This window comes from Diospyros lotus, chromosome 6, assembly GCF_014633365.1.
Source record: "Diospyros lotus cultivar Yz01 chromosome 6, ASM1463336v1, whole genome shotgun sequence".
Taxonomy (NCBI): Eukaryota; Viridiplantae; Streptophyta; class Magnoliopsida; order Ericales; family Ebenaceae; genus Diospyros; species Diospyros lotus.
In genome coordinates this window covers 963,608-977,139 of record NC_068343.1, presented here as the reverse complement: position 1 = coordinate 977,139, position 13,532 = coordinate 963,608, and the positions used below count along the sequence as shown (strand labels likewise).

The window sequence follows — 13,532 nt, the reverse complement described above, 5'->3', positions numbered from 1 at the left end:
AAGTAAACCAGTCCTGAGTGCAAGTACAAATAGCCCAAGTCACAGAAGCACATATCAAAGATACCCATAAAGCTATCATCCATCCAAAATAATACACCATATATTTTGAAAAAGGAAACATCCAGAAACAAGACTTAAAATTTCAAAAATTTAACAAACATATCAATCTGATGAGATTTTTTTTTTAAATTGAAAAAACTATAAACAAGAAAACGAAAATCATGCTCATACAGGGCAAGAGCAATTGAAGATTTCTGCCAATCCCAGGATGCAACCAGCTTCTGACTAATGCACTTGGTACTCTCTCTCCATTTACCATCACTTGCCAGATACAAGCTGATCATAAGTTGAATTTTTGGGGTACACTGTCAAAGTCATCAAAGTCAAATCTTTGGCGCTCTTTCCCAGCCTTCCAAGTAGTAAGAAGATGAAAAGCAATTAGTTACCAGAGCCTACTTATTGGATCAACAAAAATTTTCAGAGAAAAAGATCCTGTTCTCACCTTTGCCAAGTACTGGGGGTCACATGAGATGAGCTCTTCCATGGTACTAAGCTTTGTTGACAGTGCCATTATCCTGCGAAACCAACCAGGATGGGAAACTTATCATTCTGCTGCTTTTGGGGGTAGTTTACAGAGACAAGAGTGTAAGAGAAACACATCAATAGGAGGGGAATTTGTTACAAAAAGGTTTGTTTAGTTCGCAGACATAACAGGTGTGATTTGTGTTCTTTTCCTTTTGAAGTATCGCAAAGTGAAATCCAGTTGGTGATCTCCACAGTGCAGTTAGAAATCAGCAGCCCCATGAGGTTCCTAGGTTTCAGGGAGCCTGAGCTCCTTGTTCCATGTTAGCTACCCTCTTACTCAGAAGTTGAAAAAATAGAAATTTCTCAAATGCATACCTCTTGATTGATGAGTCAATCCGCTCGATCATCTCACAGGTTTTATATTGCTCAGGATCCTCAAGGAATCTGACCATTCCATCCTTCTGATTTATTGTTGCGTATATCTCGCCATCTTGGATCTAAAAGAAAGCACATATAAGTGTCTAAAAGAACAAGTTTTGCAGCCATATAGGGACCCACAGAAAGTGTTTTTTAAAGACAGAATCATTACCATTTGAAGTACATGCATTTCGGCCTCCTTAGGGCTATTCAGCTGCACTGTATTGGCTATGTCTTGGAGGGACAGAGTCAAGTACGTCTGAGTCAATCTCTGGATATTTCGCTTATACATGGATGACACAACCTGCATGACCAATCCAAGATTGTGGTCCTTGGATAAAGGGGAAAAGAAAAACCAAACCCACTCAGATCACTAGGGATTGTGAAAGAGATAGATTAATGAGATAAAATGAACAAGCACCAAACCCAGTCTGTTCTGTCTTAGGCTTCCTCTCAAAAGAGAGATATATATATATATATATATTTTCCCGGCAAGTTTGCTCAAAATATTGACAGAGAAAACTGAAGCAGACCATGGAGACTTACAATTTCAAACTTTCCCCTGTTAGCCTGGACATATGCCTCAAGTTCTGAAACTTTTCCGTTGCCATAACAATTTGCCAGCTCAATGTAGGGCTGCCCAGGGGAGAACAAGAAACAAAACCAAACTTTCACATGGCCTTTATGATGAACATATACAAGAAAGTTGACCCAAAAAAGAAACAGATGCATAAATGGGAGAGTGGAGATTTATTTAATGACCATACAGACATCAGGAGAAGAAACACAAAAATTTACCCTGCCCATTATGTGAGTGAGTACTATACTTTTAGGTATATGGTTATAAACAAAGTTGCAGCAAGTACTAGGTCTTTCAGCCTTGATTTGATACTTAACAAGCTTCAATTGTTGTTGAAGCTCGGTTTATCAATCTTTTGAGCCAATCTCAAACCTGATTTACTCAAGCTGATCATAAACTGCTAGTACAAATAATGATCCAAGCTCAAACAAGCTTTTAATTATCTGAATACAAACACGAGTTCAACTAATTTGGTTTCTCTTATAGTCCCACTAAACATATACAGGGCGTGGAAAGATACATGATCATAAATCAATCAACCAAACCCGTAAAAACAACTGAAAAGGAGCTGTGACCACAGACCATGGGTTACTCTAGGGCACTAAAATTGGTCCTACCAAGCTGCTTTCCTAATCATTCTCTTCAAGAGGGAAACAGTTTTCATTATTTGAATTTAATTTTAAATAGAATATTGTTATTCAAGTTTTGCATTGAGTGGCTGGAAAGTTTAGAAGGACTCAGACATCCTTTTGAGGATTATGTGTGACAGTGGCCATTAGGGAAATTAGGCTAACTGTATATATTATATTAAGTGAGGGGTAGTTAGGGAAATGTCCCGATTATATCATCCCTCTTGTAACTCACACCCTTGTGTCTATAAATAAGAGGCATGGGGTATTATGTCGGACACTTGTGATTGATCATTCTCATTGATAGTTTCCGAGAGCTGTATTGTAAGAGAAAGCCTAGAAAGATAGCCTTGTAATCTTGTAGTGAGAGTTCTTGTGTATCAATGAGGGAACAGGGATTGTGCGAGTGTGATTCTTGTACTGTTTTTCATCAAGTTCTAGTGGGTTGCTCTCTCTGAAAGCAGCTGGATGTATGACTGATTCTATCAATTCAAACCAGGATAAATCTCGGTGCCTATTGTGTGGTTTGATTGTTCTTAACTTTGATATTTTCAATTCTGTTTCTGTTCTTTATTTTCGGTTTATGTTATATGTTGTATCGGCCAGTTATTGAGGGTGAGAGTTAGTGATTTTTTGGCTTCTTGGGTAATTTAACAGACTGCCAGTGCTCCCAATTCTAACAAATATTTTGCTCATAAATTTATTTCAAATAGCTTGAACTTTGGTTTGGCATGTGAACCACTCATAAATATCTGACCATCCATCAAGAATGCTAATCCTCAAGTGAACTGTTTCAAGTTGTAGCTTCTAAAATTGGAACTGAAATCCAACCATTACAAAGGAGGAATTTCCATGATAGACAAATCATAAATAACTCTCAACGAATTGCATCTGCCAGTGTGTAGCTTCTAACAAAACAAGCCTCCAGTTAAAAAAGTTGAATCTAAAATGTCTAGGTTCTGGTGGTTTGATAGCATTTAGTTGGAAAAGAAAACATTTTCCAACTTGCATGGAAAACAAAAATCACCCCCCACTAGATGGAATTTTCCATGGAAAAGAGGCTAAATGATACTTTAATAGTTATACCATGAAATTCAATTCCATGAAAAATAGTGTGTCAAATAACAAACATGGAATTCAATTCTTTGGATGGGACATTTTCAATGGTATCAAAAACACCCTTATATAGCACTAGTTACCTGACAAAAGCTCTTTAAATTCCTCTGAGCCACTGAGGAAGTGTACTTTGGGAAACTGGTTGAGAACTGCCATCATAAAGAAATCAAGTTAATAATGAACTCTACTATTCAAGTTTTTCTTTTGATAAACCAATTGAAGAAGTGAAATTACAGAATAAACATAAATTTCCAGATAGGAACTTGTTAAGTCAGAATTTTCCGAGTAAAAACTCATCTAGGTGGAGTAAAGTCACCAGTAACATCCATGAATGAACTTGTTTTGTTCAAAACTCTAGAAACGAGAAGCTTCTAAAGAATGACAATGATAATGTTGAAAGAAATTGTGGGGAAATAACCCTCAACAAGGTGAGATGTTAATAGGTTGAAAAGTTAGCAACTCCGTTCCACTGTAATTTCCATGAAATAGATTTGGCACTGTAGCTTTTTATTGGCATAGTAGCACATAACCCTCAAAAAGGCTCATCTATAACAAAAAGAACAACTAAATCCCTAATTCATTAGCAACTTCTTCACAAACTTTCTAGTTGTTCTATAGACCCATGAAAATTAAATGTAAGGAATAAGGAGAACAACGAAGCCAACCTGTCCAGGGTGAATAAGTGAAACAAGAATGTACTTTTTGTATGCTTCAACAGCTATAGCATTGACAGTAGACATTGGAGCAGTTACAACCTGATACCAGCAAGCCATAAGGATGATATTGTAGTTCAATTATCACAAGCTCAAAAAATATAAATATAACATGAATGAAGTAGAAAAGGCCAACACACATTGTGCAGAAGCTCCAATGCCTTGCGGTAATGCTTCTGTCCTACGCAAATCATTCCCCTGTCAAGATGCCAAGAATCATGCTATTTACCTTATGGAAGCTAATAATCTCAAAGTTTTACAAATACAAAGCTTCTTATACTTCACTTGAGTAAGCAAGATGAGCATCAACAGGACGACTCTTACCCAGCAACACCTCCCTGGGGCCCACACTAATTAGCATATAGATTATTTAACTAAAAAATATCGGGTCTGATTCCTATCAATGCTGACTCAAAAAGTACAACTTAAATGAAAAAGTACAACTTAAATGAAAAAGTCCTAACTTTTACTACATTAATAAACCAATTGTTTTATCATGATGTGTTTTTGGAAACCTTAACATGTATTTTTGCTGATAATATTTCTCCATTTACACTTTAGTATATGATCTTTCACTTCTCTGCATTGAAGGCACTATCAATGCATTGTGTTTTCATGCTAGAAGTTTCTACAACAATAACTACCTCACACCAAGTCGTATTCTCACTAGGTAAGTTCGGCTACATGGATTATAACTCTCTAACTATTTCTGTCTATGACCATATTTTCTATAAGCCCATAATAAACCAAGTCATGGTGATGTGATCACCAATCAAGACCTGACCCAAGGCCGACCTGACCAAACCGGAACAGTAGCGAAATAGTATTTTAATACTTCATATGTTTTAGAATATTAATTCTATTTCATGTTTTTTAGGGTTTTATTTCTATTAGGATTCTAGTTGGATTTTATTTACAAGTATTAGATGGATTAGCCAAACTTTATAAATATACCTAAAAGCTAGGGGTTGCAATAAGTTTTATTATTAAATAAATTCTAGCAAACTAGTTTGGTTTTTTCCAGCAAGCAGCTTCGGTTCTTGCGCCTAGTTGAGAGTCCGGCTTTGGTTGTTGAAGTTTATTCTCTCAAGGGTATTTGAAACTTATTGTTTCAAGAGTTTCTTTGTGTGTTTTCTTTACACACGCGCTACATGCTGCAGCATATGGCTAAAAGTTTCCCACCAAAACTCTTTCTTGAACTTCCTCTACCTTTTTTGCTACCAATTTCTTTCAATTCAATCTACTCTTCTCACAGGAGAATCCATTGTGCTTAAGTTTCCATCATAACAAAATAACTTTTCCCCCAAATACACTAACTATTACATTTACACCCAAAAGATGCTTAAGACTATTGTGATGTGTCTCTGAAAACCTAAATGTTTCTCTTCCGTTAATATTTCTATATTTAGACTTTATTATATGATGTTTCACTTCTCTTCATTAAAATCACTACCAATGCCATCATGTTTCTATCATGACTCCAAGGGCATTAGTTGTAATTGTTTGTATCTTCCTTAGTGTGTAGTGATACTTGAGTTGTTAGTTGGTTGATAGATGAATGGTTGTAAACAACCTATAAATAGATTGTAGGTTAGAGAGTAAGGGCTATCAATGAATTGAATGAAATCAGTCTATCCCCTCACTATCATTTCTCTTTCTCTTCATCCAAACCCTTCTCTTCTCTTCTCAAATTCTTCCTCTATCCATTTTGTTTTCTCCCTCCAATTCTGTTATTTCTTCTTCAAATTCCTATTCAAACCCTAGGGTTGTGACAAATGGTATTAGAGCCAACAGTTTCTTGGCTGTGGATCCAACTAATTCCATGAGTGTGTCTGACGATTTCGGTGACAAAATTCAGCAGCAGACCCAGGTCATAGCGAATTCAGTTTGGGGTGGAATTGAACGGGTCGCTGGAGATAATTCAAGAAGCAGCAAGTTCGGTGACTCTAGAACAATTAATTTCATCAGAGTTGGGGGCTTTCGACCCATTGGACGGTGATTGGGTGAGTGAAGGCACAACGTGGAAGCAAGCTAGCGCGATCTTGAATTCCTTGGTGTAATTTTTGGTGGTGATTCCTGTATTCTATGCAGCAACGCATCAGGTGAATTCCAACAAATTCCGATAGTGATTTGCGGCTTAATAGACGATTATTTCCAACCCAATTCTAAAGGTCGATCATGACTAGGAAAGAGTAAATCAATTCTCGGCTGAAAGTGAAGGTGTCTAGAGCTGATTAAGTCTGGCATGGGGTAAAGTAAGGCAATCTGGAGTCAGAATTGAAAGACGAAGCAATTATTGGCTTTCGATTCCTTAATTTTTGTGAGGTCTCGGCAAAATTACAAGGGGAAAAATTCCAAGATTGCAAAACCGATTGGGTGGTAGGAGGTGGATGAGTAGTTCTAGGCTTTCGATTCCTCTTACCGTTGTTAACTTCTGTCGGGTATCGGCAAATTCCAAGATTGAAATAGAAAGCGCAATTCCAAGAATTCTCAATTCTTTTTCCTTGCTCTCATTTCTTCTTGATTGAAATTCAGAGCAAGGATTCTAGGCTTGGGTGACTCCGGGCAACAAAACAAGTGTGGGCAAGCGTGGAACCCCAGCAATTGAAGCTGAGATTCCAGCAGGAAGGAAGGCGCGAAGTGGGGGTAGCTTCAAGAAGAAATATTGATTGAAGTTCAAGAGTGATGCTTCTCGGCTAAGAGTTTGGCAATTTCAGTATTTGATTCAAGCAAAGCTCGTGGCAATTGGGAGTTGATATTGCTCAAGGCGAGTGACAGATTGTTATTTCGAAGGCAAATTTACAAGGATTTGAACTGAGAATATGGATACAGGAATTGCAAATACTGGGAATAGTATTGATAGCAAATTGAAAGGTCTATCAAGTAAGTTTGATGAATTTTTGATTAAGTCGACCAAGAAAATCAAGTTGGAGACGAGAGTTACAACGAGGAGTTCGATGGTCTTCATAATACACTAAGGCTTATGGTGAATATGTTATGTCCTACTACAGTGGAACAAGCAGCGAAAAAGACGAGACTGCAAGAATTGGCATTGGAAGCCACTTGCAAAAAGCATGGGTTGTCGCTTAAAAGTTTTCTTAAGAGCAGCCAGCCGAACAAAGGTGATTCTATGGCTACCCCTAGTTTATAGCAAGAAGTTGATGAATTTCCCACAATAGATCAGGAAATTCGGAAAGTACAAGATAATCCTATTGAGGAGATCTCTATGGAAGATGAGTAAGTAGAAGATGTTGTGAACTCGAGAAAGGATATTGTTGGAGATTTCTTAGCCGGTGAAGAGGTAGAGGAGTTGGTGCTAATTTTAGTAGAGGGAAATGAAGGCGATACTTCAAAAGAGCTTGAAATACTGCTAAACGATGAGATGTTGTGTCCTTTCTCATTCATCAGATAAAGCCAAGAAGGAGAAAGAAAAAGAAGCCAAGGCAAGTAAGAGAAAAGAATAAGAAAAGGCAAAGAAGAATTCAAATTGTGAAGGCTGGAATTGAATGAAGAATAGGGTCAACAACTGCAAGTTCTTGGGGGCAAGAACTCTCTCAAGGAGCGGGGAAATGTCATGACCCCAAGGGCATTAGTTGTAATTGTTTGTATCTTTCTTAGTGTGTAGTGATACATGAGTTGTTAGTTGGTTGATAGATGAATGGTTGTAAATAGCCTATAAATAGACTGAAGGTTAGAGAGTAAGGGCTATCAATGAATTGAATGAAATCAGTCTATCCCCTCACCATCATTTCTCTCTCTCTCTCTCTTCATCCAAACCCTTCTCTTCTCTTCTCAAATTCTCCCTCTCTCCGTTCTGTTTTCTCCCTCCGATGCTGTTCTTTCTTCTTCAAATTCCTATTCAAACCCTAGGGTTGTGACAGTTTCCTTGCTTGAACTTAGATTAAAGCCTTTAAAAGGAAAATAAAGTGACAAGTTAAATGCAAAAGTCTCCAGGAAAAGTACATCAATTGTTCCCATAAAAAGCAAGCACCAATTAAAATGAATAAACCAGCAACAAGCAAAAGCAACTCACCCATAATAGCAATAGAGAAAAAAGTCCCTTGGCTGTTCAATGTCAAATATATCATCCTCCAAAATGGATAAACCAGCTTTATAACATTTTGCTAATAAACAGAGGAGAAGAAAATCAGGATGCAATGTAGTCAAATGTTCAGACGAGGATTGAAGTTTCCTAAGAGCTTTCAGCAGAGGAGCTACGCCCCGAATAGGAGCTTCAAGCAGCATAACTTGATCCTTGAACCTCTTGCAAACAGATGCAACTGAAAAATCAACAAAACCAAAATGCCAAATGGTAAATGTGGATACTTTTGTTACAATACATAGAAATCACATTGATATATTTGTAAAGATTGATACATTTATCAGGTGCCAAACGGATCTGTGCTGCAGCACAATCATCAATGAATCCAGCAATGGACAGAATCAATTCATTAGGTTGCTCTTTTGAAATTGGTGCAGACGTCCATGCCTCCCTGTGGAAAGATGCCACAGAACATATTATAAAAAATAAAATATTAGAAAAAGTTAGTTTTGAACAATGCAATATTGCAATGCCATGCTAGGATCATGAAACAATCATCATTTCTATCAACTTTGTTAAAGCAACATTTTTTAGTGAACTGGGGCACAAGATTTTGAAACTGCAATACAAAGGCTCATTCAAAAGGATTTTCATTTTCAGTTTTTGTTTTCTCTATTATGATAATGAAAATAGAAAATGGGGTGTTGTTTCTCATTTTAGTTTTCAAAAATTCTCTTTCTAAAAATTTTTCAAAACTCCAAAAGGATGTTTTCACAATTTTCATGTTGTTTTCACTTTTTCCGCTCATGTAGCTGGAATATCACTGGAGTGAACCGGCAGCCTTCAACAACCCTTATCCGGGATTCATGGATGAACCATTCCCATAAATGGATTGGAACACAGAACAGTTCTCACGATCTCTGCTTCTGAAATGAGTCTCTTGGAGGATTACACTCAGCAATCTATCGCAGCCCCAATTCAAGAACAACCCATATCTTTTGATGATTATATTATTGAGAGTTGTTGCGATGTTTAAAAGAGAGATGACCTACCACCCATGCACATAAGAAGAGGATTGGACAGAAGCAAAATACTATACATATTAAACTACAATTACAGAAAAATCTCCACAAAATCCAAAAATTGGTTCAAACCCTCTGGACAATAAACACACAAGAACAAGAGAATTTCTAAAGACTAAACAAATGGATATGGCAATGAAGGAAACATTGAGGGTCCTTTTAATTCAAATCACAGTTTAATCAACTGGCTACACCTTCAAGCCATTCTCCTTTTGCCAGTATTTTCCAAAATTCAAAGGGGACGAGTCAAGAAATTTACAGCTTTCACTCCTCCCTAACTTCCAATCCTGTCTCGATCTTTCTAACTAATGGCACTGCTCAACTGGACTGAAACCCACCTTGAAAACTCATCCTCTACTAACATAACCAACAACTCACATTGACCATAAAATAGCAGAACGAAAAACAGACGCAACTGCACACGAGAATCCAGATGGATTCAAATGCCACTGCACCCGTAAACCCTAACATCCCATTCATACAAATGCCAAACCGAATTCCAGTGGACACCGAGCCCTAACCCTAAGTGATCGTGTCTACATCAGTAAAAAAGCATTCGAAATTTCCTCAAAACTAAACACACAGACAGTAGAAACAACCCGTATACAAATTCGCAAACATATTGCAATATTATTTCACGCACACGCATACTCATATATGTGAGTGAGGAGGCTTACAGGATGTAGAGGTAACCGAGAGAATGTTTGGAAGCGTCAAGCTCTGCAAGCAAAACAGCCAAGCGAGTCGATTCGGACTGAAGAAGTTCCTCAGATTGCTTGAGGAGATTATGAAGGTGCGAGAGGTCTTCGACACTGCCTGATAGCCCTTGGATTTGAGCGACCAGAGAGTCCATGGAGTTCATGTTCAGGTTCATCAGTGTTTCCTCCTTTCCGGTTTACCAAGCGATCGATTCTGATGCTCGAAATCAATGGCGATCAGTTCACCCACCGAGTAAGGCTACGTTTGGATTTGGGGGATGGAGTGGGCCGAGTCGATCGGAATGGGCCCAGCAATAATGGGCCTGTTCTCCGGGCCCATGACCTTCTCCAATCTTCCTCCCAGAACCACTGTTATCTCTCAGAAGCTCATCGAAGCAGAACGTAGAAACAGAGAGAGAGAGAGGGTTGATCTAATGGCGGATTATCACTTCGTGTACAAGGACGTGGAAGGAGCGTCAACGCAGTGGGACGATATTCAGAGAAAACTAGGGAACCTCCCGGCGAAACCTCCTGCATTCAAGCCTCCTGCCTTCACTCCAGCCGAAGACCATGATTCCGTTCCTAAAGACAAAGATTGGATCGACAGTAAGACCGAGGATCAGCTCGAAGATCTCGAAGATGACCCTGATCTCGACGACGATCGCTTCCTTCATGAATACCGGTAGATTTTTGTCCATCTTAATAACCTAGAAATAGAGAAACTCAAACCGTCCAGTTTCCTGGCTAAATTAGAGCTAGTTTGTATAGTTTCGAGCAATAGATATTAATTTAGGCATTAATCGACGCCTTTTTGTTTTCCCTCTCTCTATTCTGGAAGCTGAATCAAGAATTTGTAGTTGACCTGATGGTTATGTTCCATTGTAGACTGAATTCGTTCTTCTTTTGATTGTTGGTGTGCGTAATTGAAGGAAGAAGAGGTTGGCGGAGATGAGAGAAGCAGCTAAGGTTCGGAGATACGGATCAGTGATTCCAATTTCGGGATCAGATTTTGTGCGTGAGGTTTCTCAAGCTCCGCCAGATGTTTGGGTCGTAGTGATTTTGTTCAAGGATGGGTAAGATTTTAAGTTCTTGATCTGATACTTCCATTGTTGTGCTACCTGTGGATATCCAGACTCTCTGGATGTGTAGATGGTTGGAAATGTTTGCTGATGCGTGTATTGATCAATGTTTTGATTTCTATAGGTACCCAGAATGTGGGATTCTTCTGCAGTGTTTGGAAGAATTGGCAACAAGATATCCTGCAACCAAATTTGTTAAGATAATATCTACTGATTGCATTCCTAACTACCCTGATCGCAATCTTCCAACTCTTTTGGTGTACAATAATGGTGCTGTTAAGGCAAATTACGTGGGTTTACATTCTTTTGGCCGGAGGTGTACTCCTGAAGGTACCTTTATGGTCATATTTTCAATCTGAAATGATGTTTATCATTTATCTTCTGCCCTCTGGATGTGCCATTTAGTTGTTATATTTTTGAAAATGGCTCGTTTCTCTGACTAATTAAACTTTAAATATTTGCAAAATGCATGTAGATAAGGTAACAATTTACTAAGAGTAACTTCATATAGAATTTCTATTGTGGTTGCATGTGGGCCTTTCACCTTAAAGCGAAGATTGTCCTAGGTAATTTTAATTACTAAAATCCCATTGCCACAGCATTCTAAAATCAGAAATGTTATTTGGACACTCAATTATGACACTTTTAGTGACATTCATGCATTGATGTATCATATTTTGTGTCACATCAATGAAAATGTACAACATATCAATGTCTGAGTGTCACCAAAAGTGTCAGAACTGTGTCCAAATAGCATTTTTGTTCTAAAATTATATGTAACATTTCTGTGAGAATGTCAATTTTATTGTTTTTCATTCATCTAGGATTCTGCTGTCATAAATCTCTGGTAAATGGAACTCCTTGTGGAGTTTTGTTTTTGTTTTTTATTTTTTTATTTTTTGGTGCTGTTTATACTGGGGAAGCTTTAACTTGTAATTGTATGACCATCTGTATTTTTGTACAAGCATTCACCTGACACGATTTCCAGATGGCTTACCTTGTAAGATGTGTTTTACAGTAAATCTTTGCAACATTGTGTATTGCACAGTTGGTTAACATTTGGATATTGAGTTAGCAGCCCATTATTGGGTCCTGTAACTGTGTGATATAAGTTCTTTCTCAAGTGAACTTTGACAATTTGTTGGGAAATTAGGATAATAACAGTATAGTAATAAAATAAAAAGGGTATCTAACATAAATGCAAGACATGCTTGTGAATGCAAAAAGTTCTTTTTGGGCTAGTGGTGGCTTTTCAGTTTCTTCCTTTTCTTCTTCATAGTATAGCCTACATTCATCATTCATCTGAGCTATAGTGGGGCGCGGGGATGATTTAATGTCTGGCCCTCTAGGTTCTATGCGAAGATCATGAAGTTGGGTTGCTTGTTGGTATTTGTTATCAAGCGGTTGAGACCCCCATTTACTGCTAATTTATACTCTGATTTAATAACTCAGTAATATGTTTCACTTATTAGACATTTTGGAACTGCTAGGTGTTGCGTTTGTTCTCTGTCAATCTGATCCCGTCCTAAATGATGGACAAGCTGGAAGCGAGCCATCAAGAAAAGCTGTCTTAGATGGAGTTCGGCAGAGGCTTATAGAGAAGGTTGTGAAAGACCATGAAGATGACGAAGACGATGGATCATCGAGTGATTAGGGTTTAGGGTTTAAGTTTGATTTTTTAACTTCTCTTCCCCCTTTTGTTTGCTTTAGGTCAACGCACAGGTAAGTTTTCTGTTTGCAGTGGCCAATGTGTATGGCTCTTATGGCTTCTTCAGCATCTTTTCTTACTTTTTCAACTGTTGAAATGATGTGTGGTATCACTTAATTATATGCCAGAAATTGAGCGATGACAGTGAGAATTTCTAGTGTTCATGTTCATATCCCCCTTCATTTCTTCATTTTTTCTAGTTTTTACCCCATTTTTACAGCTTTAGGGAGAGATCGAGGTATGAATGAAGCATGGTTGTATCATTTGTGACACTTTAAGTGAAATCCATGTTTTGATGTGTTGTGCATTTATATCGGTGTAATAAAAAATTTAACACATCAATACATGAATGTCACAAATAAATGTACAATTAACATTTCAGAAGTACTATATTGTTTTATGTTTTCTATTCCAATATAAGCTTAGAAAAGAATTGACACTATGCCACTCCTTTGTCTTGAGTCATGGGAAATTTTCGTCTCCCAGAAAATCCTCTCTAAGGTGGAAATACTTATGCCATGACATTTATCGTTATATTTTTGTCTCTGTATTTTTATATATTTTTTTTGTATAATTATGTATTTTTTTATTATTTCAATTACAATTATGAACTTTAATTTTTTTTTAATAATTTAAATTTTTTATTATTTTAATTACATTATATCTCTATATCTATATTTTTTAATCAAATTAACTTCTATACCTTAACGTAAAAAAAAAAATTTAAATTGAGTTAAAAATATATGAGTTAAAAAATATATTTTATTTTATTTTTTTTACACATAATAATATATGAGTTAAAGTAACTCAAAGATATAGGTACAACAGAATAATTGAAACAACAAAAAATTTAAGTTGGCACACAAAAAAATATCAAAATATAAGAATTAAATTGATTTAAAACTATAAATTCAATTATATAATTAAAACAACACAAAATTTA

The 13,532-nt window shown here is 37.1% G+C and overlaps 2 protein-coding genes across 3 annotated transcripts; one reads left to right on the top strand and one right to left on the bottom strand.

The window, feature by feature from the left end:
* Nucleotides 1-37: 37 nt before the first annotated feature.
* On the bottom strand, nt 38-10,127 carry LOC127804667 (COP9 signalosome complex subunit 3). Of its 2 annotated transcripts, XM_052341586.1 has the most exons (11): nt 9,782-10,080; nt 8,358-8,473; nt 8,014-8,260; nt 4,121-4,178; nt 3,933-4,022; nt 3,351-3,416; nt 1,489-1,578; nt 1,115-1,273; nt 901-1,022; nt 503-575; nt 38-409 (listed from the first exon to the last, which is right to left on the bottom strand). In XM_052341586.1, the coding sequence occupies exons 1-11, from the start codon at nt 9,976-9,978 to the stop codon at nt 341-343; spliced, it is 1,287 nt and encodes a 428-aa protein (XP_052197546.1). In that variant the 5' UTR covers nt 9,979-10,080; the 3' UTR covers nt 38-340. The 2 variants fall into 2 exon arrangements, with proteins under 2 accessions (XP_052197546.1, XP_052197547.1); XM_052341587.1 differs by lacking the exons at nt 38-409; nt 503-575 and adding an exon at nt 639-827 and having other exon boundaries at nt 9,782-10,127.
* A 47-nt stretch (nt 10,128-10,174) lies between these two features.
* LOC127804670 (uncharacterized) lies at nt 10,175-12,740 on the top strand. The gene is made up of 4 exons (XM_052341590.1): nt 10,175-10,484; nt 10,732-10,875; nt 11,006-11,211; nt 12,372-12,740. Exons 1-4 carry the CDS (start codon nt 10,237-10,239, stop codon nt 12,533-12,535), a joined length of 762 nt encoding a protein of 253 aa, XP_052197550.1. The 5' UTR covers nt 10,175-10,236; the 3' UTR covers nt 12,536-12,740.
* The last annotated feature ends 792 nt before the right edge of the window (nt 12,741-13,532 follow it).

What these genes read in the sequence shown, in the direction of transcription:
- LOC127804667 (XM_052341586.1), bottom strand. Translation starts at nt 9,978, where the DNA reads ATGAACCTGAACATGAACTCCATGGACTCTCTGGTCGCTCAAATCCAA. An exon ending in TTTCTCTATTGCTATTATGG is followed by an intron (nt 4,179 to 8,013) that starts GTGAGTTGCTTT and finishes GCATCTTGACAG; the next exon opens with GGGAATGATTTGCGTAGGAC. An exon ending in CACTTATTCACCCTGGACAG is followed by an intron (nt 3,417 to 3,932) that starts GTTGGCTTCGTT and finishes TTATGATGGCAG; the next exon opens with TTCTCAACCAGTTTCCCAAA.
- LOC127804670 (XM_052341590.1), top strand. Translation starts at nt 10,237, where the DNA reads ATGGCGGATTATCACTTCGTGTACAAGGACGTGGAAGGAGCGTCAACG. An exon ending in CGCTTCCTTCATGAATACCG is followed by an intron (nt 10,485 to 10,731) that starts GTAGATTTTTGT and finishes GCGTAATTGAAG; the next exon opens with GAAGAAGAGGTTGGCGGAGA. An exon ending in CCGGAGGTGTACTCCTGAAG is followed by an intron (nt 11,212 to 12,371) that starts GTACCTTTATGG and finishes TGGAACTGCTAG; the next exon opens with GTGTTGCGTTTGTTCTCTGT.